The sequence below is a fragment of the Mesocricetus auratus genome, unplaced genomic scaffold (assembly GCF_017639785.1).
Source record: "Mesocricetus auratus isolate SY011 unplaced genomic scaffold, BCM_Maur_2.0 Super-Scaffold_100707, whole genome shotgun sequence".
In the NCBI taxonomy this organism is placed as follows: Eukaryota; Metazoa; Chordata; class Mammalia; order Rodentia; family Cricetidae; genus Mesocricetus; species Mesocricetus auratus.
In genome coordinates, this window is record NW_024429269.1 from 16,636,920 (window position 1) to 16,659,807 (window position 22,888).

Sequence of the window (22,888 nt, forward strand, 5' to 3'; positions counted from 1 at the left end):
TGTTCCCTTGACGACGGACTGTAACCTCTAAGCCAAATGAACCTTTATTCCTCATGTGGTTTTGGTCAGATATTATTTCACCAGTATAAAAAAAGCAGGACAGTGTATAAATAACTACTTCTAAAAACAGTTTCCAGGAAGGACAGAAGCTGAAGTCTAGCCAATAGGCTGTGAGAGCTCTAGGGAAGAAACATTCGGTGTTTCAACCAAGACGACAGAAACAAAATGGACAAAGTCATAATAGTCTTGGAAGGTAGATTTTTATTTTTACTTCATGAATGTCTACTGTCAGAAGTAAAGTTCCTCCATTTGTTAGTGTGTATTTTGAATGTTCTATTGAAATATCAGACACTGCACAATTCAGCCATTTAAAGTGTATTCAGTGATTATGGTTTTACTCACAGAACTATCTAGGCATCATCCAACAGATTTTAACAAAATTCCCCAGCACAAAAACAAACTCCACACCTAGAATAGTCCCCCTATCTGTCACTCCAATCCTGCCACTGATAGAATTTTGTATAATAACTATCTCATAGAAATATACATCTATTCCATGTGGTCTGTTGCAGGTCGCATCTCAATTGATTTTCTTTATTTTGAAGTGCGTTTTGTAGCATGAATCAGTATGTCATTCCTCTCCATTGCCATACAACACTGGATTCCATGTGTAGGATATATATTTCCATTCATCAGTTGACAGATCTTGGACTGTTATAAATATGTGGATATGAACACTTAGATACTACTTATGTGATACATTCTTTCTCTTTTTAGATATTATTAGGAAATGAATTGCTGTTTCCCAAAAGAGCTACATTTTTTTCCTTTTTCATGAACACTGTATGGGGATTCTACTTTTACCACACTGTAGAAAAAACCTAATCTATTATTTCTATCATGTTTTCTGTTTCGTGGGGGTGGTGAGGTGTCTTGATGGAGTTTGCCCTTCTCTAGGATCTCCTGGTGTTCAGCAATCTTTCATGCGGGTATCGATAATTCCCACATCTTACTTGGAGGAGTGTTTATCCACATGTTTCTCACTTTTAGCCATGTCTTTTTTCATTTATCACTGTAGTATGGAGCTGCTTGCGCATTGTGGTTGGAAGAATGTTATCGAATAAGTGATTTGCCAACACGTTTTCCCATTGTGTGGCTCATTTTCACATTATTGATGACCTATATTGAATCGTAAAGGTCATCTTTATAAATCTTCATTTTCCTTCCCTTTCTGGTATAATATCTCAGAAAGATTTTTCCCAATCCATTTCAAAAGCATCCACACCCCATATTTTATCACATGTTTTATAGCTTAGTTATTACATTTCTAATCTAGGATCCATTTAGACTTAGGTTTTATATGTTGCATAAAAAAGAGGTATTGTCTTACTTTCACATGGGACATCACAATCTGTCTATGTTTTTTATCTCATATAATGGTTTGTGAGATGTCAATGCCTTGCAGTATTCATTCACAAGTCACATTTTACTCCTTTCCTCATGCATCCAAAACAACTGAGGGCAGGTCAGATCCTTTACTCTTATACCAGTACATAACCAGGAAGACATCTGAGTAGAAACTGCCTGTACTTGATGGAGCTGTGGCCGAGGTCATATATATTCACACTGTGAGCCTGGGTCACTCTCATTTTAACAAAGAATATCAGTATTTGACAGGGATAGTAAATGTACACTGGCTGCCTTTGAACTGAACACTTACTGGGCTTGCATTGTTGATGCTCATTTGATGAGAAGAATTAACTGAGCTCCAGGATGTAGAGACCCCTTCTATCTCATGGCCACATCATTTTCCTGGCTTTTTGTCCTATTTAATTTTGTCCTGAATAGATGTCTTTGGTATGTTATTCATCTATCTATCTGTCTACTATGATACTAACAATTGGTTTCTGTATAAGAATTATATAGGAAAGATAAACTTTTAAAAACAGTAATAAGTCATTTTAATTTAACCTTGTATATAATAAGCAGCAATTATAAAATTAATTTAATGTCTAAAGAAAACTCATTTGTAATAATTCTTTAATGGGGGCTGTAGAGGGGTTTCAGTGCAGAAAGACTTTGTGTAAACATGAGGATCTGAGTTCAGTCTTCAGAACCCACAAAAAACCTAAAAATATAGGTTACAATACACACTTCTAGTTACAGTATTGGGTAGGTAGAGGAAGGTGGATCCTGACCTTGCTGTGCAGTCAGTCTGTCTTAGTCAGTGAGATACAGTCACTGAGAGACCACAACTCACACAGCAAAGGTGGGCCCTGATTGCACACCCTGACTACCAAGTCTGGTCATCTCCCCTAACTTTATCCTGTCCACACCACTTGCCAGGCCTCCTTGCTGACAACCATGTTCAGAGGGTCTGAATCTCTCCCAGCCATCAGTCAGGGGTCAAGAGCTAAACCTTGTTCAGGTCGGCAGTTTCTGTGGGTTTCACAACTCCAGTCTTGTGACTCCTTTGCTGATCATTCCTCCCTCTCTGTCACTGGGTCCCAGAGTTCAGTTCAATGTATAGCTGTCGGTGTCTGCCTCTGCTTAGATATTTCTAATGGCCACCTTTCTTAACCTTAGGCTTCTTACATTAGTCTTTCATTTGGAAGGACTCAACCCTCCTCCTCCATGTCATCCAGACCTAATTTCTTGGCACACTTATTTTCTCATATTTTTGGGTATTTATATTAAAGAGGGGAAGGGCTATCCTTAGACAGGGCTTATAAAGTTGGCATTCAACTCCATGACTGAAGTAGTGAAAAGATTCTAATGAAGCAAAGAGAAATTTCTAACTTTGGAAAGAGAAAGTGTTGAATGGCTTCCCCTGTGTCACAGGAGAGACTCCTGGAAAGGAAACCCCATCTTCTGGTCTGTTCTGGGAGAATGAATAAGTGAGAAAGCAAAGGCTGTGCCCCGTGACATCAGCAGTCCCTCCTGGAAATTCTATTGTATCCTGGAGATTTCTTGGAATTCCATGATGTCACTTGTTGTAGCAACACCAACTGCCTTTAGGACGGTCATTCACTGCCTATAAGGTTCACTTACAGACATGTTTTCCAGACTGCGAAGTATACTTGAGAGGAGGAATGGACAACGTGGAGAGACCACAGTGAGGAAGAAGGAAGCTGGCCCTCGGTCTCACTGGAAAACATGGAGAATTAGATGGACTTGGGGAAGACGCAGTGAGTTCAAGGAAGGGAATAGGGTGATTTCTGTATGCCTTCCGGGATAAGGCTCGGGAATTTGGAGCTTCTGGAATCAATAGACCTATCCTGATTCTCTATTTTCCTAAATGTTGAAGAGCATGAAGGATTCCTTATGGTTAGTTTGATAGAGTCAGAAATTGAGAAGATGACTTTGTGCTGGGGACACTGTGCTTCTGTGAGAATGGATAAGGAGACAGGGGGATTAATGATATTTCATTACCTTTACTGTCCTTTGTGTCCACTGGAGTCCTATAGATTTTGTGAAAGTGATTATAGGGAAACAAGTGAGCCTTGGTAACGTGTGAGATTGTTACACTTTACATCACTGCCCCTGGGAGGGCTGAGGCACCAAGTGTTTCTGTTTTCCAGTGACCCCTAAGGTTTCTGACTTCCCAGATGTGAGTGGCACACAGGTCTCCAGTTCTGTCTGAGAGGTATTAGTGCCAGTGAACATGGGCAGAGACTGCCCCTTCCTGCCAGCTCTAGGTGTCCTAGGATGTTAGTATGAATGGGTTTGTGAATCTTTTGACTAGGATCTGCCCCTTGGTGACATTTCCATTAACAGAAGTGTCTGAAGCATCAAGTAACTGATGTGGCCATCCCTATGCTACCTGAATGAATGTGACAGTAGCAATTATATCTAGGATTATTAAAGCACATGGCTGAAGGCTCTGAAGCCAAGGGTACACCCTCTGCAGCTTTGAATAAGTCTTAGGAGTCTGTGCCCTGGGACACCTGGTGCAGGGAGACATTAGAAACCAGGTAACTACCGAGATACCCATCTCCCTAAGAAACAACTGACATCCCCAGAGGAAAAGACTCATGTCTAGTCTTTCAGAACCTGCCTGGGCAAAGTCTCATCTGTCAGTCATTTCCTGAGCATGCTTCAGAGTGTCAGGTTTGACTGAGATGAGGTAGTGTGTAGGGCAGGTGCTGTCCATTGACATCTAGAATTGGGTATTTATGAGATACCTAACCTTGTCTAACATGGTTGTCAGTATGACATAAAATCGGAATGGATTTAGTTCACCCCACTTCACTAATTTGTTCTGGGGTTCACCAAGCACACTTTTGAAGACATATCCAGATTTCCAGGGAACTAGCTGTCCAGCTTGATCATGGTGCTGACTCTTCACTTCTGCACTCCCAGTAAATTCAAAAGTGTGAAGTGGGGCTCTGGGAAAGGATTAGGGACAAGGATTCTCCTCTTGTGATATCTGCCTGTTCTTCTCATGCTCCATTGAATATTGTATTTTAAACATGCTATGTCCCCTCTCCTAAGGACATGGACATTTTAACAAGAGACTCGTGATCAAGGAATTTGTCTCTTTTGTAGCTCTAGGAAAAGAACCATTGCAGTGACTCTCTGCATACATCCCCATGTATATGACAAAAATAGATTTTCTGAGAATTCCTTTGCATATCTCTCTGTGACTTCTCAATAACATCTTTCCTAAAACAGTAGTGCAGGAATGGATCACCATCATTCTTGGTAGTTCTATCTCTTGTGTTAAGGGCTCACTTGGAAGTCCCAGTGACTAGTGACTCTAGCCTGACCTTTCACAGACTGATCACTTATATGATAACTCACATGTGCTTGAAAATTTTGATGTAATTTTCATCAATTATGGGACTTACCTTGTTCTCACAGGATGACTGCAATCACACTATGTAAACATATTGTACCAGCCATGCGGATTCTCCACAATGTGCTTTATGACTTCAGGGGATTGAACTTTCCTCCCCATCATCCTGAATTATTTACCTAGAAAACTTTATTTGCCCTGTTATTTATTAGAGATCTCTAGAAAAGGATGAGCCATTTCCTGGGATGTTTTTGGAAGTGAGTCTTCAACTTCCATAAATGAAGTAATGAATTTAGTCTAGTGAAGCAGAGAGAGAGATCTCTGATATGTAATGAGGAGTTGGTGAAGGTCTTCCCTTATGTATCTGGGGTACTCCCTGGGAAGAGCACTATGGCTTCTTGTGAATTGCAGATCTATTTGGTAGGTAGGTGCGGACTTCGAGTGACCCTATTAGTCCCTTCTCTGGACTATTGTAATGTATTGTGGAGAGACTTTGGTGTTCCCCATGATCTCACCAGTCCTCTGGGAACACCAAGTGACTGTGGGGTATACTGTCAGGTCCCATAGACGTGCTGGTATGCTTGAATTGTGTGCTTGGGAGAGAGAACTATGAAAATGGGGAGCCCAAGGGAGGCAAAAGGAAGGTGACCTTCAGTCTCAGTGTAAAACATGGAGAAATAAATGGTTCTGAGGAAGTCACAGTGAGTCTTTGTAAGTGGATAGGGAGTTTCCTGGAAGATGTGGAACTTGAGATATGTATTCCAGTGTGGGGGGCTCATATCTGGGAGCATCTGGGAAGCAATGGGCTTATCTTGCTTCTCTGGGTTACATCAGAGTAGGCCCACCGTTAATGTTTCTGATGGTTAGAGTGATAGAGCCATGAACTGCTAAAACTACTGGTGCTTTTCTGTGAGAACTTTAATCTCATTCTGAGAGGAAAGGAAGGACAACAGGACTAATGAGGTGTGCCATTCAAGGTGGGGTGTTGCTCCCCTTCACTCTAGTTTCCATGGAAATCTGATGCTAATATGAATGGGGAAACTCCCCCTGTCCATGCACCAAGGCCTCAGATATTCAGATGCTTTTGTTCTGGACACATGTGATTAGCACTTGGTGCTGCTAAGCTCTAGGCACAACAGGACTTATATGCACAACATGAAATATGAGGTGACACTGTCCACCAAATATACATTGGTGGGTCAGCTTATGAAATCCTGGGACAGGGGACTGAATCAGGGAATGAGGCACTTGACTATCCATGATGTTTGAAGTCAGAGTCATAGCTCATGAAAACCTGTGTAAGCATAGTTGTCCTGTTCTCTGGGGCTTCCACTGGGTCCCTACCATTTCCTCTTCCTTGAGCTTCTACTTAGTCCTCAGCATAGACTCTCCTGGCCCTATGCCATTCAAATATTCCAGTTCGCTCATCTTTATCTACCTGCAGGAACTACTGGGGAGGCACCATCCCAACACTTCACCTTCACTGAGCAAAACCGGCAGATGGAGAAATCGGAGGAACTTACCTTTGAGCTACAGCATAAAAAATATGAGCAAATTGAGCTGAGAACAATCCTGGCCAGTTACACCAAGAAAAATTTGAACAACAGGTAGTCATTACTGCCAGTTTTCTGCTGACCTTCATGACCCCATAGTGTCAAGCAAGGCTTCTTGCTTCAGTGTGTCCTGGTGCCTAAACTAATTTTCCTTAGTGCATCAGAGAAGCAGAACTGTGAATCTGGGTAGTATTGAGATGTGGGCACAGGCTCCTCTGCTTCCTGCAAATGAAAAGCAGAGCCTGTGTCCTGAGTCAGTGTCTGGGGACAGGGACAGTAGTGTGTGAGCCCTCAACATGCATTTAAAAAGGACTTGACAGGTGCTGGCTTGCGGGACACACTATGCATGTGAGTTTGTGTGTACACTTCATAATCAATGAGCAGATGATTGTGTGATGAAAGCTCCTGGTAGCAGCTTGAGGGGCCTGATCATATTCATCCATTTCAGGTTGTGATTGGAAGGCCTGAATCTCATCACTGCTCCTCTGTGGTTTCTTGCTTATACACTAGACACTGCCACTCCTTGCATTTAATGGGCACCCTGATGGTTCGTGAGGGGAGTGTAGAAGCTGTGTGTGAGTGCGTGAGTTTGTATGTGTGAGTATGTGAGTGTGTGTGTGTGAGTGAGTTTTGTGTGAGTGTGAGTGTGTGTGTGAGTGTGAGTGTGTGTGTGTGTGTGTGAGAGAGAGAGAGAGAGAGAGAGAGAGAGAGAGAGAGAGAGAGAGAGAGAGAGAGAGAGAGAGAGAGAGAGAGAGAGAGAGAGAGAGTGTGTGTGTGCTCTCCTGGGAGCCTGGTGATAATGGCATGGCCTGAAGTTTTGCCAGTCTCACAGTTTCCAGGAATGCCACTTCTTAGCTCAGGTAGCCACAATTTGATCAGTGTATCTCCTGGTCACTGTGCTCACCTTGGTGTAACATTGGAATGCCCTCTAGAGTTTATAAATCTACCCTGACTTTGTGACTCCTCCCTGGAAATACTGATTGTGTGCTCTGGTCCTCTGTGTACCAATAGGCACACAGAAATGAGAATCCCTGTTCTGAATATAGGAGAAATGTTATCAATTGTTTGGTGGGTCCAGACTCCTAGGGACGTCTTAAAGAGCTAACCAATAGCTCCAAGCCCAGAGAGGGTGCTGGTGCAGCCTTGGATAACCCCCTTAGATCCCCTGCCTATTCTAGCCTGGAAGCAGAATAGGAAGTATAATAAACTCCAGGAGGTCCCAGAGTATATGTGTCAGGCTGTGGCATCCACTGTGGTATCTAGGACAGCCCGGTTTCATGTGATCCATGAGACCTTTGTTCATGGGGTTCTTTTCTCCTGGGGCCATGCCCTACCCCAGGCTGAATTCTTTTGAGATGATGAAAAAGGACCATAAGCAGGTGATGTCAGACCTTCAGAAATTGCCCCTGGAGATCAGTGATGCCTTGAACAAGTGCAAGCAGCTGACTGAGGAGAAGGAATCCTACAGGTAAGTGCCTGATATATTTTGTGAGGGGCTTATTCTGCTCTCTTTGTTTTTGAGTCAAAGTGAGGGCTTGTCCTTGCCTGTCTGGCTTTTAACATCAACTCCCTTTTGGCCCATAGACATGTGCCTCTTCAAATTTTTTTCCTAAGTTTGGAAAGACACTGAGGCCCTCCTAGTGATGTCCTAGATAGGAGTCCCTACATTAAAAAATGATTTGTACCATGAAGGGGATACCAGGCAGTTCAGGGACTCTCAGGCTCTGGTGTGGATCCAAAGAGATGGTATCTGTAGACAGAATTTACTCTTGTTGGGACTTTTGCCCTCTGCCAGAGAGTGTTTACCCTCTACTGTTGATGCTTTCCCAATACCATGAACAGGTAAACACAGGCGTGGGCTTCATCCCTTCTCAGTGGCAGAGTATAGCTTTTCTCACCAGAGTTTTGAAATGTGGTTTGAAAATTTCTGGAATTTGCTTATTCTCTTGATTTGTCTGCCTCTGAATAATGCTGAATTGGCTAATTGTGAGTTCCAGTCTTGGGCTGTCTGGCAGACTGGGGCTTTGCTGCGGGGCTGTATTTGGAGACATGGGTGGCAAATGGAGACTGGCTGGGGCTTACCATTTTTGGATGTTTGTTCAGTTACCTCCATAGCCTGATCCTACGAGATTTGACTCAGGTGAAAAACAACGTCCATGAGTTGAGAATGGAGAAGAGACAGCTCTGGCAGGAACAGACTGCACTGAGAGAGACCTGCGAGGAGGTGAAGAATCTCTTTAAGGAGGTCCAGGAGAAGATCTGTGTTCCCTGTGCTGAGCAGCATCAGGTAGACTGAGGCAGTAGGGGCACACAGTCCACATGTCACACTATGAACATAGAAACAACCATGTAACCATGCACTCACCCAATTTCTTCCACCTAATGCCATCCAAATATTCATTTCTGTAATCACAAGTTTGTCTATAGAATTATCCTCTGGTAAGACATTGAATGATTGGAAAGCAAACTCTCCTGTTCTGCTAGAATCCACAGTACATTCAGAGAGATGAGCCAATCATATATCACATCTACATGCCATTATATCAGGATGGCTGCTATGGAGGGAGCTACTTAGGGATTGGTACAGAGCTTTCATGGATGAGGTCAGGGCCTGTGGCTCATTTGCTTTTCAGGGGTCTCATAAAATCACAGATAGGAAGCAGCTTGCAAGGACTAGATCCAAGTGCCAATGACAAGTGAGTGGTTCTCACTGTCAACTCTAGGGGTGTGGTGTCCTCCTTTCTTCTTGCATCCCAATGTGTTCTCTTCCCTTTTCTCAACTCTTTGTTCAAACTGACAGACCTGAATATCATCTTGTCAGCCCTGTTTTCTGTGGGTGGTGCTAGACAGTTCTCCCTGATGCATCCAGTATGGAGCTGACTTGTTGACCAGAGATGTGCGAGAACTTTCACAGGCTGTGAGGTGACAGAATTGAGTCATCAAGAGGACATTTTGTCTAATCACCTCAACATATTTTGACTATGCTGTGTGCTGCTCTAGAAATTTCTGTTGTGGGTCTCTTTGAAACTCTGGATGTACATAATCTAAATTCAACTGTTCATTCAGCATGCTGTCCCCTTCAATTTTTTCTGCTCACATATGGTTTATGTGGTATTTGTGTGATGTATGCATGAATAGGTGTGTACTTTGGTGGGTGTGACTGCAAACTAGATAATGACATGTGGTGTTGTGCTCAGTTGCTCTTTCCCTTATTCCCCTGGCCCAGGGCTCTCAGGGAATCTGAAATTTTCTCTTGTTTAATTGGGCTGACCCTCAGTTTTTGGATTAACTGTGTCCTCCAAGGGTGATTATCTATCTTGCTTTGTCTCTTCTAACTGTGGCAAGTTACAATAGTTCAGAAAGAAGAAGGATGTAGGAGCTCTCTCTTCATTTTACACTTGTTTTTGAATTAATGTTTTCTGTATTAAACAGAAAATGTAAAATAATACAGGTGTTTTAAAAATGAAAAGTAGCATTCCTTCCATTCACTGCACAGATATAATAGAAGAAGAAATGTCTGATTAGTCTCATTGGCTTCACAACATGGAATCCCACAGTGCATCTCCTTGTTGCATTGTGTTGCTAACTATCATGTGGGTGTGATTGCATCTTAGAACAGATTCCCTCTCATAGTTGTGCAGAGTGCTGCATTCCTGAAAAGTACTGCAGGTGATGTCAGTAGCCTCCTTGTGACTGACATTTGGGCTCAATTCATATGACATGCACTGTAATCTACTTAACACTTCCTGTGTGTTGACCCTGAGTCACTTTCTTTCACTTGAGCTATCAAGGACTTCTAGGGAGGAGCCAGTAGTTTTTGTGAAGAGACTATGAAACTTGGAAACTGTGGGATCAGTGAGTCTCATTTAGACAGAATGCAGGACCCACTACCTTCACCTGCAACAGAAAAGGTTCTGAAAGGCATCAGTCTTCTCTATGGCCTGCTGTGGTCATAGTGTGTGTGTGTGTGTGCTGTTGTTTATTTCTATTCATCTCTGTGTGTGGCATCTATGTTTGTGTGTCTGTGTCTGCTGTCTGTTATTGAAAAGTTAGTGTCCCTTTGTGTGGGCATATGTGCCCATGAGTAACTGAGTGTTGTGTTGTCCATGTTTCCTGCATGTGTAGTGATAAGTGCTTGTGTGGTTGTTCGTTAATATGGATCCTTATATGTGCAAGTATGTGTTTGCATGCATTGATGTTTTCACTTGTGTGTGAGTATGTATTTCTGAATATTTGTATTGTTACTTATTCAGGTCAGGAAACACATTTAATTATATGGAATCCAACTTTATTGACAAAACACTGTGCCTGCTCACTTTGCTTTCATCAAGTAATGTATACTGTTGCCCATCTTTTTATATGTCCACTCAGCTCTCTAAAACCAAAGATCACAAAAAAATTTTTAATTCATGGGTTTTCTGGTATTGTAGAGGGGAAAATTTATATGAAAGAATAGTCTTTGAGGCAAACCAAAGGAATGTGGTATGGGAAGGTGAGGAAGAGGTCACCTCAGCACAACAATGTGTCTGAGAGGTAGGAAAGACTTGCTGAGTGTTTGTGCCCTTTCTCTGCTCTGGGCGAATGGTGACTGCACACTCAATGGTGAGATGGCTTACTCTGTCTTCTCTGTACCCTGTTTTCTCCTCATCTGCATTGCCTGATATCATTTTCGTTGCAACTTTGCCTAACCTTGGCTCGGTTAACCTTGGCCTTGGAGCTTGGATTAGATGTCACTCATTGACAGACTGTGACTTGCACTGTACTTCCAGCTGCATCTCAGTTCAGCAGAAGTCCCATAGCCATGCTGTGGGGTGAGAATGGAGTCTCAGTGCACCCCACTTAGGCTCATGATGGTCTAAAGCTCTCACCATGTGCTGTGTCTGCAGCACTCAAAACTGCTTTTCTTCAAAGTTGTTCAATCAGGGTTAAAATCAGCCTCATTGAGGGTTGCCAGAAATGGACCTCAGACATTGCTGCTGGTGTAAAATGATGTAGTCCACCACCATTCAGTGCCCTTGTGATGGGGTACATTCCTATACTGCACAGCCTGGGGAACTTCCTAGGCAGGATTGGCTAACAGGCCAGGACCCCACAGTTCCACCTGTCTGTGCATTAGGTTTACAAGATAGACACTTCAATGACTGAGATGCCTATCTCTTATGCCCAATGTGTCCTCTCTCATCCAAGTAAAGTTTACCTTCTTCTCAATAGTATCCCTGGTTTTTGCTCCTTACCAATAGCATTAACTGATAAACTAAACATGTTATTGTATTACAGTGTGCTTGCATGTATGCTTACATGTACTTGTGCTCATGAGTTTATGTGTGTGCATGTGTGTGAGCAACCCTCCACTGAAAACACTATCTTCTAATGAACAGGAAGTAGAAAACCTGGATGAAAGACTGAAGAACCTGCTGAAGCAGAAAGAGCTTATTGCCCAGAAACGGGCCTTGGCAGAAAAGATGGAGCATCTCTTCAGTGTCTTAGAGATAAGGTCAGAGCCCAAGCTATGAGGAACCCTTAGAACCATGTAGGTCACCAGTACCTGGATCACTGTCCTCTTTGGGAATTTTGCTATCTGGATGACTCTCAGGGACAGTGAGGGAAAGAACACCTCAGGGTATTGTGCGGTCCCAGTCAACATGATTTTCTCCCCTATTCCTTTCTGAGGTCTCTGCTCTCATCTCAGAATGCTGTCCCCTGTGTGTCCACAAATCTCCCTATGGTATTCCTAAACCTAGAAGAAGTAGGTTTAGTTGTGGAGGACAGTGTGTGCTGCTGCCACTTTAGTTTCCGCCCAGAACATCATAATTAAAGAGAAGTTCATATCTTTGGGCAGATCTTCATGCAGCTCACGCCTTCAGATTACAGGCTCTCTGTGGTGTGCATCCCTTTCCTGAAAATGAGTTTTCTGTTTATAAGAATATTTAGGGGTTGTGAGTTGAACCCAGGCACATTTTTGTATTGTAGAAATAATTATAACCTTCAAAGCTTTTATTTTATAGGCTCCCTAGTGGGTCAACATTCAGGTTCCATGGCTTCTCACACTCACATGGTGTCTAATGACGGACATGCATATCTGTCCTAAAATGATATTCAGACAATGCTAAGCTTTCATTTTCTTTAAAAATAATACTTCCAGACAACTAGAGAAATAGGATGTATTTCCTCTCCCAGCACAGTGTGATTATCAGTTCATCTCCCAGCAGATTTTAGAAGCTGAATAAATCCAGGCCCAGGTGCACTCTGACCCTTCTCCCTTGGGGATTGCAGGGAATAACCACAGCTGAAATCTCACGCTGAGTGTCCAGCTTAACAGAGCTGAATAGCTGACAGGGCAGGTCCCTACCAGGCCTGTTCCTTAACTGCCTTCCTACTCTAGGTCAAAAAATCTCCAGTCTGAGTTGGAACCAGCCTCAGCCCAGGATGAGAGCCTCCTACAGACAGAACTGCTGCAGCAGGAGCACTAAATCTCACAGGTAAGTGAACCACCATTGCCTCCCATCCACAGTAAACACAGCATTGCCGTGGGGACTAGGGGCTCTTGACATTGGCTTCCAATGTGAATAGGTCCTGATTATTTTCTAGTCTGCAGCCCACCTAGGCTGCTTGTGGGTCTGATTGCCTTTCCTTCTCATACAGCAGATCTTGAAAGAACTGAGGAGGCCAAAGAAGCCTTGATATCATGACATTCTACAACCTCAGATCTTGGCCTCAGGAGAAGTCATCAGTGAGGCAAATAACACCTGACCTCCATGTGTCTCATCCCCAGTAAGACCCAGCTGTCTGTTGACTCAGTACTCCTAAGGAAAAGAAAGCATCAATAAGGAGTTTGAGATGCAGAAAACCTGGGACAAGAATTATTGAGAACCTAGACATTCAACAGACTTTGAGGGTACAGCAACATGGAGGGTAGACATGGCTATACTAGCTTTCAAAAGGCTTTTTCTATCTGTTGACTGCCTTCCTACCAAGATTTCAAGGACATCACAGGTTGTAGGTCTGTGCTGCTACATCTGTAACAAGAGAGTGCTGCTTAGCTTTGTTTATTTAGTTTGGGTTTGGTTTTGTTTGCTCTTGTTTTTTTGGATTTCTTTGTTATGGTTTGAATTTTTCTATTTGTTCTTCATTTTGTTTTTGTATTTTGCTAAATCTATTCACTGTTTATATTGAATATTCCCTGTAAGTTCCTATTTAGTATTTTTATGAATATAAATTAATTTCCAACTCTTCTATCTTAGAACCAATTTCTTTGGTCAAATGTGGTGTCTCCTTCTAGTAGCCCCAAATTCTCCTGTAACCCCAGATCTCTTGTGTTCCCAGCTTGGGCTACAGAATGTTTGGATGTGGATGGTGTTGGCAACTCTGTGTATAGCCATTTCATTATGGAAAAAATATGCATACTGTATTCTTGTAGAAATTATTTAGTTATTCATATAATATAGCATTCTGTATACACGTTTCATGAAATGATCATGTGCATCAAATTAATGAGAAACACAGAAGTATGGCTATGCAGCCTCTCAGGAAATGAAAATATTTACTAAGTGAGTATGAAAAAAATCCCTGTCCTGCTTGCCACCTGGGGTCATGACGATGTCCCTGACTGGGCTGTTGCCAAGTGTCATTTCTTGTCCTTGGCCCTGACACAGATGTGGGTATCCCTGTTGATATACTTGACTCCTTTTACCAGTGAGGGCCTTGCAGCAACCTTCAGTCAGGGGCATACCTGTGACTATGTGGGTGTCAAAGAGACATGCCTACAAAGAGGGCATGTGTGTCTTACAAGCAGGTGCTGTACCTAGGACCATAATAACATCTGGAGAAGGACTGTTACTGAGGGCCAATTGTGGATCAAAGGCCCTGCTGCACCCAGGGGCTACATTACTGACTCAGGCTCCTCTTGACATCAATGACATTGTAGATGCCTAGACTCTGGCCCACTACCTGGGAAAATGTTGCTATTTGATCCATACATAACTGAGTGACCTGCACTGGCAACCATTACCATGGTGACATCCAGACCTGGACTTCAGTCTAGGACCGTGTCTGGGTCCACGTTGAAAAGGCAGGTAGGATCTTTGCTGATTTCCAGTGTCTGTGTTGCCACCAAAGGCCACACAGAAATTGAAATGGGTCTGGACCATCACCTAGGATCATGTTCATGTTCAAGGACTGTGCTGCTGCTGAGGCCATACAGATCTGAGTGGCCAGTGCTGTCACCAGCAATCCTTGTGTCCCTCATGCCTAAGCTACTGTCAAAGGCCATGTCTTGATCTGTGGCCCTGCCACAGCCTTGGTTACATTGATGTCACTGGCTCCTGTTATCACTGAAATAAGATATGTTAACACGGAGTTAACCCTACCCTTCACAATCTACACCACTGGTCAGAACTGGACCTGTCCTTCCCCAACTGCAGCACTTGGGAAAGTGGGTCTGCCATGTGAATTGAGCAGCACAGTAAAACTGACCTTGTTTGTGATAGTGCAGGTGAGCTGGCCTAAAGACGTGAGAGCAAATGAACTGAGTTCATCCCCTTCTTCTACCTTGTGTTGGCAAGGGTGAGGAAAAAAATGCCTTCCCCACCTAAGAGTGTATCACCTCAGCTGGTGAGAGAGTTGGCCTCTGGGCCATAAGAGCAGAAGATATGGTCAGGCTCTTACCAACTGCAGCAATGGGGACTTTGGGTCAGACACCTTAACGGGGGAAAACAGTGGAGTTGTCCCTTGTGGTCCAAAAGTGTGTAAGTCAGATTCCAGGCCATGAGAGCAGAATAATTGGACTCTCTCCATTCTACCTGCTGCATTGAGTGAACTAACTGGAGCAGTGATGCAGGGGTTTCCTGAATGGTGGTTAGATGAGGAAAGGTTTTAGGCAAACCACAGTCTCCACCCAGGTCCAGAACCAGTGCTGTGAGTTATCTTACCCTAACATACTCTTCATCTATGAACTGCTGGACCAAAGTTGCAGATCCAAAGTTGCAGGATCTCCATGGCACAAGACATCTCCAGGATATCCAAGAAGAATGTAAGTGAAGGTCCATTACCTTCAGTGTAGAGAATCTAGAGTTGTGGAAGACTTGCAAGAAAAGATGTTTTGGACTGAAGGGTACACTGTGTGACTCACTCGGCCACACTACAGCCCCCTCATCAAGACTTTGCTTGTTTGTTTGCTTTTAATTTTGTGAATTGGGTATTCTCCATTCCATTGGAGTCAAGAAAGTCATATGTAAGTTCCAAATATCATTCAATGAACAATTTGCTCTAATGGATTGAGTTTTAGCTTTGATCTGATTTAACTCTTTACTGCTTCTTCCCTTTTGGAATAAAAAAGTTATTTTTAGCTTGTTTTAATTTTATGAGAATCCATCATTAAGAGAATTTTGATACTTTAAAGGACTTGAAACTTATACAATCTGAATTTTTTAATAGTGGGAATTTTAAATTATTCCAGTGTGATTATTAAATTATTCCACTATTGTGATATTAACGTGAGTTCTGAAAAATCAACAAGATAGGAAAGGATATAATTTAATAGTGATGTGGTTATATGTCAAGCTGAGAAGGTTCCAACTGTGATGTATATATTTGGCAACTTGACATGAGCAAAATCACTTGGGATGAAGAAACCTCAACTGAGTAATCTCCTTAATTATGCTGGCCTGCAGGCATATCTGTGAAGTATTTCCTTGATCACTGATTTATGTGAGCAGGCATAGTCCACTGTAGGTGATGTCTCTCTTGGACAGGTGGCCATGGAGTGTATAAAAAAGCAAGCTGAGTGGGCCAGTGTATCAGGGTAATACATAGAATTTTTGGAGGATATCTGCCTTAATTCCTGCCTCTAGATTCCTGTCTTGAGTTCCTACCTTGGATTCCCTCAGTGGTAGAATAGAGGGGGGGAAAGGAATAATGGATATTGGAGGAGAAACAACAATCACCACTTTACCACCAACTATTATAGAGAATCTGAGTTAAATTCCAAGCCGCCATATTGTGACTCACAACCAGTTGTAACTCTAGTTTTAGGGGATCTGATAACCTCTTCTGGCTTCTTCTGATACCAGGCACATATGTGATATACAGACACACATACAGCCAAAATGGGCACACACAAAATAAAAAAAATAATAATCATATTTGAAAAAACATGTTTTCATATTATACACACAGATGAAGAAAAATACTAAATCAATGGCATAGAATGGCTTTTTAAACAGATTATTGAATTAAACTGCCCTAACCTAAGGCAAACCCATATAGATACCAGAAAACCAGAAATACCAAATAAATAAAACAATAAAAGAAATTCCACATAGAATATCACAGTTAAAACACAAAACATACAGAACAATGGAAATCCGTAAGAGAAAAAATACAAGTTATATATATAAAGGAAAATCCATCACAGCAGCACATGATTTCTCTAGGAAATTTTGAAAGCTGTCAGAGATTGGAGCAATGTATGCTAAGTTCTAAAATATCCTACTTGCCAACCTTGAATTACAGTACCCAGCAAAATTATCTGCCATAGATGAAGAAGAAAGAAAAAGTAACCATGATAAAAATAGGCTAACAGACTTCATGTCCATGAGACCATCTATATAGAGAATACTAGAAGCAATACTTTAGGATTAAGTGATATATAGACATGGCCAAGAAACTACAGAAAGAAAACAAATGAAGTGATAGTCACTGATACATAAAGTATGCCTAAAAGAACAAAGAGTAAAAACACAACAAAATGACTGAAGGCCATAATAATTTAGATCCAGAAAAGCAAATTCACATTTTCCCTCCCACATTTTTCCTAATTCAAATCTGTGAAGTAATACACTGAAGAAACTACAGACACCAGAAAAATAAAAAGGAAATACATAAGGTGAGCTATAGAAAGGGGAATAGCAAGAAATAGATGATATGAAGGAGGAAATAGAAAAAAGAGGACGGAGCTTTAGTTGGATTAGAGTGAGGAAAATCAATACAGAATCAGAGAGAGCAAAGAGAAACATAGAATACATGATGTTCAATAAAGTCAGACACACACACACACCTACCTTAAACTAATTTGGGTCGCTTGTGTTGACAGTGTTCCCCATAAGATCCATGGACTATCTAATAAAATCCAAGTTTGTGAACATCTCTCTGCCCCTCCAGTCAACCTAGCAACATGAATTAACTCACACTGTCCAGTCATGGCTTAGCAATTCTATGTTCAAGAGTCACCTCTTCTGTCAGTCTATGAAGATATACTTTTAACCATATGCTCTCTTTAGGGCATTCATGAAGTTCAGATGTTGTGGGATGAACTTTGTACACAACAAACACAAGTATCTTCCCATATGCTCACAGAGGAGTTCATAATTCCACCCCCAAAGGCAGCGTTTCGTTAATTTTAGTAAAAAGATATTTAAAAAGTGATATTTTACTACCTCTACATTTAACATGTTGGGCACTTATAAACATCTAGATAGACCAGATGTTTCAAGTAAGGACTGTTGTTCACTATGTACACAGCAGTCCAGTAAATGGTATAATTAACAAGAGTAGTAATTAAAAATTTTTAACACAAAAAGAAAAATGTTAACACAAAAGTACAAAATATTGTTCTACTACCTCTACTTTGTCATACACTGGCTACCTCTTTAACATCTAGAGTGATAGATGTTGAAAATAGCACTCCTTTATCACACACATACACACACATACACACACACACACACACACACACACACACACACACACACACACACACGTACACAGCAAAGCCAAACAAAATGGGACAGTAGTTTCTTTTCCACCCATGGAGCTCAATTACTTAGAGCTTTACATTTCCTTCTCCTAGAAACCGGGGGACAACCACAATGCGGTCAACTCAGGAGGGCTTTGTCTATTCCTCCCCAAACAATATTTCAAATGAATCCTAACAAAAACGTATTTACATAATGTGTTGTTTTACTACTACTGCTACTTATAAAATATATCAGGCACTTTAGAGTATCTAGAAAGATCTTTTCCAAAAAATACTTGGCATTGTCAAACACACACACGGCGGGGGGGGGGGGTGTTGAAATGAATAAAATGTATACACAATAGAACACCAAGAAAAGACGTCTTCACACAACCAATCTGGCTCCGGACCTCTTCCTCCTGCTGGGTCCTCTAGCCTATTGAACAGACAAGGACAAGTGTTGCTCTGACTGGCCGTATGTGATGTCTCCTTCAGGCTTCTTTCGTGTGAAGGAGGACCCGCGCCCCCACTAGGGAACCTTCCTCCAGCTGCTATGAGGGCTCGACACACCTTCCTCCAGGACCGTCGAGGCCTCAGTTCTTCCAGGTCCTAGGGCTCCTCAACCAGGCGGTTTGCTCCCAGCGATGGCCAAGGGTTCCTGCCCAGATCTGCCACCTCAGGCTGCAGAGGCCCCAAGGTTGGCCTTCGGGTGGCCCCCATTCTTTCCGCCATGCCCGCCAACACCGGAAGAAGACCTTGAAGGCCTCCCTGGAGCTTCTCCATGGGCCTGGCCCTGGAGAGCAGGGGTCCGGTGGGGTCAAGAAGGCCGCGTGCAGAGGTCGCTGCCATCGCGGGGCTTCGTTGGAGGAAGAGTCCCTGTAGGATCCACTTGGCCAGGTTGGTGTCTGCTGTGAGGCCTGGGGCTCCTAGTGTCCCGACGACACAGACCGAAGCTGTTCCTGGGCCCCTGGCTCACCCGGCCCAGGCCTGAGGTGGTGGGGCCCCAGAGGAAGGAGGCCACAGTCCCTAGCTTGCCAAGCACTCTGCCGGAACTGTCTATGTACTCCTGATGGAATTTTTCTTTGATGAATATGTAATGTCTTTCAATGTCTCTTCTGATTATGTTTAGTTTGAGGATTTTTTAAACAGATATTCAAATGGCTACACTGACTTGCTTCTTAGGTCCATTTGCTTGGAGCATCTTTTTTCCATTCTTTTATTGGGTGTGATATTTATGCTTAATGTTAAGGTGTATCTCTTGGAAGCAGCATAAGGAGGGTACTGTTTTGTTGGGGGAATGTAGACCATTTGACATTGAGAGATGTCAATGAGCAGTGTTTTTTGATTCCCAGTTTTTCTTGTGGCAGTGGTGATACATTTCTTTCTCCTGCTCTGTGGTTTGTTTGTTTTCATAGGTGTGGTTATCCTTTTTACGTTGACGTTTTCCTTCTAGTGCCTTCTGTAGGGCTGGGTTTGTAGATAAATTGCTATGCGATTATTCTGTACACTGTATGTATTGGTCCCATTGGTTGATGATAAATGTTGTTTTACCGATAGACAGGCAGGATAAGATTTGGCAGGACAATCAAACGGAGGATTCAGATGAGGAGGGACAGAATCAAGAGAGACATAAGCCCATCACCAAAGAAGCAAGATGTCAATGAACCTATAAAGCCACAGGCGCATGACAGTGCATACATTAATAGAAACTGGTTAATTTAAATGTCAATGCTAGTTAGAATAAGCCCGAGTTATTGGCCAAATACTTACAATTAATATAAGGTTCTGAGTGAATATTTAAAAGTGACTGCAGGAAGAGGCCGAACAGAAAAATGTCCCTTTACAGTAGATTCTGCATGAATATATTACTCCATGAATGTGACTGAAATTTTGCTGGGTATAGTAGTCTGAGTGGCACCTGTGGTCTCTTAGAATTTGTAGAACATATGCCAAGAGTATTCTGGACTTTAGATTATCTATTGAGAAGATAAGTATTATTATGATTTGTCTGCCTTTATATGTTACTTAGTTCTTCATTCTGTACATTAATCATTAATTATTAAGTGTCATGAGACTTTCTTTTATGGTCCAATATGGTTGGTGATCTGTATAGTCCGTGTGCCTTGATAGGCATCTCCATTTTTAGGATTGGGGAAACTTTCTTCTATGACAATATTTAAAATATTTTCTGTGCCTTTGACCTGGGCTTCTTCTCATTCATCTATGCCTATTATTTGTAGATTTGGTATTTTCAAAGTATCTAGATTACATGGATATTTTGTGCCTAGATATTCTTAGATTTAATACTTTTTTATTCTTCCTGTGTTCTTTTTAAAATAATACTTTGTTATTTATTTTAATCCACAAACCAGTTTCCCTTCCTTCCTCTCCTCCCTTCTTTGACCAAAGTATCTATGTCTTCTATCATATCTTCATTGACTGAGATTTCTTCCATCTCTTCTAATTTCTTAGTGAGTCTTGCCTCTGAGCTTCCTGCTCGGGTTACTAAATTTTTGGTTTCCACTCTTCCCTCACTTTTTGTTTTCTTTATTGACTCTATTTTACTTGCAAGTCTTGACCTATTTTCCTCATTTTATTTCATTGCTTGCTTGTGTTTTTATAGATTTTTAAGGGATTTATTCATTTCATCTTTCAAGACCTCTAACGTACTCATAACATCTATTGTGAAGTGCTTGTCTCGTGCTTCAGCTATACAGCATTTCTCAGGGATGATGGTAGTTGGGATTCTGAGCTTTAGTGGAAACATTTCATCTAGCTGTTGTTGACTGTTTGCATGCTGCAGTCTAGGCATTGGGGTTTGGAATTACTGTGATTCTTGGTGCTGATATTTGGTCTTTTTTATTGTTTCCTGTTCTGTTCTTTGGTTTTTCTTGCCCTCTCTGGCTCTTAGGAGAGTGTAGTGACTGTGGCTTGTCTGGTAGGCTGAAATCCTGGCAGGTGTGGCCACTAAGGTTCTAGATATAATGTGTGTCTTGGTATTGGGTACTGAAGCTACGTTCTGGAGAAGGGCTAGAAAAGGGCTGGGGTGAGGAGACTCACAGTAGGAAGGAAATCAGGGTGTGCCAGTAAGGTCTTCTTAGTGCTCTGAGAATGGGGACAAAGTAGGACAAGGGGCCACAGTAGACAGTTAACTACAGATCTGGGTATTGGATTCATGTTGGATTTAGAGAAGGGGAGACATGAAAACTCTGAAGATCACCTACTCCATCCAGCCTCCCTTTCTCCTTTTTTCTAACCATATTTCTTGATTATAAATCTTGAGGTAGGAAGGGTTGTAACCCTCTGATAACCTCTCCTTCCATAGCATTAAATAGTAATTATCTATGCACCACGTTTTCTGACATATTTAGCTCTCTGTGAATAACTTGGGACAGAGTTGCATGCAACAATATGAAGACAATGATTTGTATATAGAGATCAAGACAACTGACCACTTCATTGTTTCCAGGACTCTCCTGTGAAATAAGTGTGACCCTCCATAAGGAACCATTGATTCCTAGGGTTGCAGTTTCTCCTATGAAATCCAGCTGTGGTAACATCCACTTCTTGTTCTTCTCTGACCAATTTGTGATTTCCACCAACCAGAGAATTATTGGGGTACACAGCACAGACTGTGTAGAAAACGGAGTCATCTGAAAGGCAGATCATCAGAAGTCAGACTTTCTTTTGCTTCTCAGAGTTTGTGCTCAGCTCCCCCTGCAGATTGTGCCACTGTGTCACTTAGAGCACAGTAGTACACAGCCGAGTCTGACTCTTGGACTGAGGCTTTCTGCAAGTGGAAGGAAGTGTATCCTCCATCATATGTAGCTTCAAAACCTCTGCTGTTTCCCTTGTTGTTGGCTGTTGTGACTTTCAAAAGCAGATCTGACCCTTCCTCAGGATATCGGACATACCAGAAAAGAGTTGGGTATGATGTGGATGAATAAGTGCAGTTTATAAATAGAAAGTCATCTTCTGAGAGAATCACTTGACCTTGCTTCTGGGTCACTGAGTCTCCATCAGTATTCCCTGCATGAAGAAGAGGGTATCTATGTTACATTAAGGACAAAGTTCTTACATGGTTAAATATTTTTGTGACATCATAGAAGAAAGAGCACAAATTTTAAGTCATTTCACTTACCAAGTATGAACAGCAGGATCACAGTCACTAGAGCTAGAGAAGTGCTCATGTCGTCACCAAAATAATATTCTTGACTCTTCACATGAAGAAATAATGAAATAACATCAAAAGATGAACCTGTGAAGTTTATATACACGGATAATGATCTTGTGTAAGGACACTCCTCCCCCTGGTGGGCACAGACTAAGCTAGGTTCTTGCTTACCTTCTGGAAGTCAGCAATGTTCTCTCATCCTTGAAATCATTCATAAGGCACATGTCAGACTTCAAGTGGTTCTCAGCAATGTAAAGAACATAAACAATGACCATTAGCACATTCAGTGTTATCCATGTTAGGATTTGACCTAACATGAAATTGTTGTAGTGGAGCAAGTTAAGGTTTCTCTTTTGGTCTTCACAATATGATAAATTGAATGCAAGAAGATTTTACAAGTTCATTTTACCAGTTTATTTTCCCTGAATCAAATTTGTATCAAAATACTGTGTGGACCCAGAATTATGGCACAGCACTTTAAGTACTTGCAGAGGACTCCTAGTTTGTTTCGTAGAACACTCATAGTGGTTCACAACCATTGTGACTCCAGGGGATATGAATATTTCTCCTTAACTCCTTGGCACCAGGCACACCCGTAGTACCTAAACACAGATGCAGGAAAAACACTCATG

The 22,888-nt window shown here is 42.0% G+C and overlaps 1 protein-coding gene and 1 gene segment (V, D, J or C); one reads left to right on the forward strand and one right to left on the reverse strand.

Annotated features, from left to right (window-relative positions):
* Positions 1–3,008: 3,008 nt before the first annotated feature.
* LOC121137886 (disks large homolog 5-like) lies at positions 3,009–13,675 on the forward strand. Its single transcript, XM_040740746.1, has 7 exons — positions 3,009–3,188; positions 6,243–6,405; positions 7,691–7,819; positions 8,455–8,638; positions 11,730–11,845; positions 12,734–12,830; positions 12,994–13,675. The coding sequence occupies exons 1-6, from the start codon at positions 3,056–3,058 to the stop codon at positions 12,819–12,821; spliced, it is 813 nt and encodes a 270-aa protein (XP_040596680.1). The 5' UTR covers positions 3,009–3,055; the 3' UTR covers positions 12,822–12,830; positions 12,994–13,675.
* Positions 13,676–21,776: 8,101 nt separating this feature from the next.
* Positions 21,777–22,272, reverse strand: LOC121137809. The segment is given in 2 exon segments: positions 21,777–22,111; positions 22,224–22,272. Coding segments are annotated over 2 exon segments (384 nt in total).
* Positions 22,273–22,888: the final 616 nt, after the last annotated feature.

What these genes read in the sequence shown, in the direction of transcription:
- LOC121137886 (XM_040740746.1), top strand. Translation starts at nt 3,056, where the DNA reads ATGTTTTCCAGACTGCGAAGTATACTTGAGAGGAGGAATGGACAACGT. An exon ending in ATGGACTTGGGGAAGACGCA is followed by an intron (nt 3,189 to 6,242) that starts GTGAGTTCAAGG and finishes ATCTACCTGCAG; the next exon opens with GAACTACTGGGGAGGCACCA. An exon ending in TTCAGTGTCTTAGAGATAAG is followed by an intron (nt 11,846 to 12,733) that starts GTCAGAGCCCAA and finishes TTCCTACTCTAG; the next exon opens with GTCAAAAAATCTCCAGTCTG.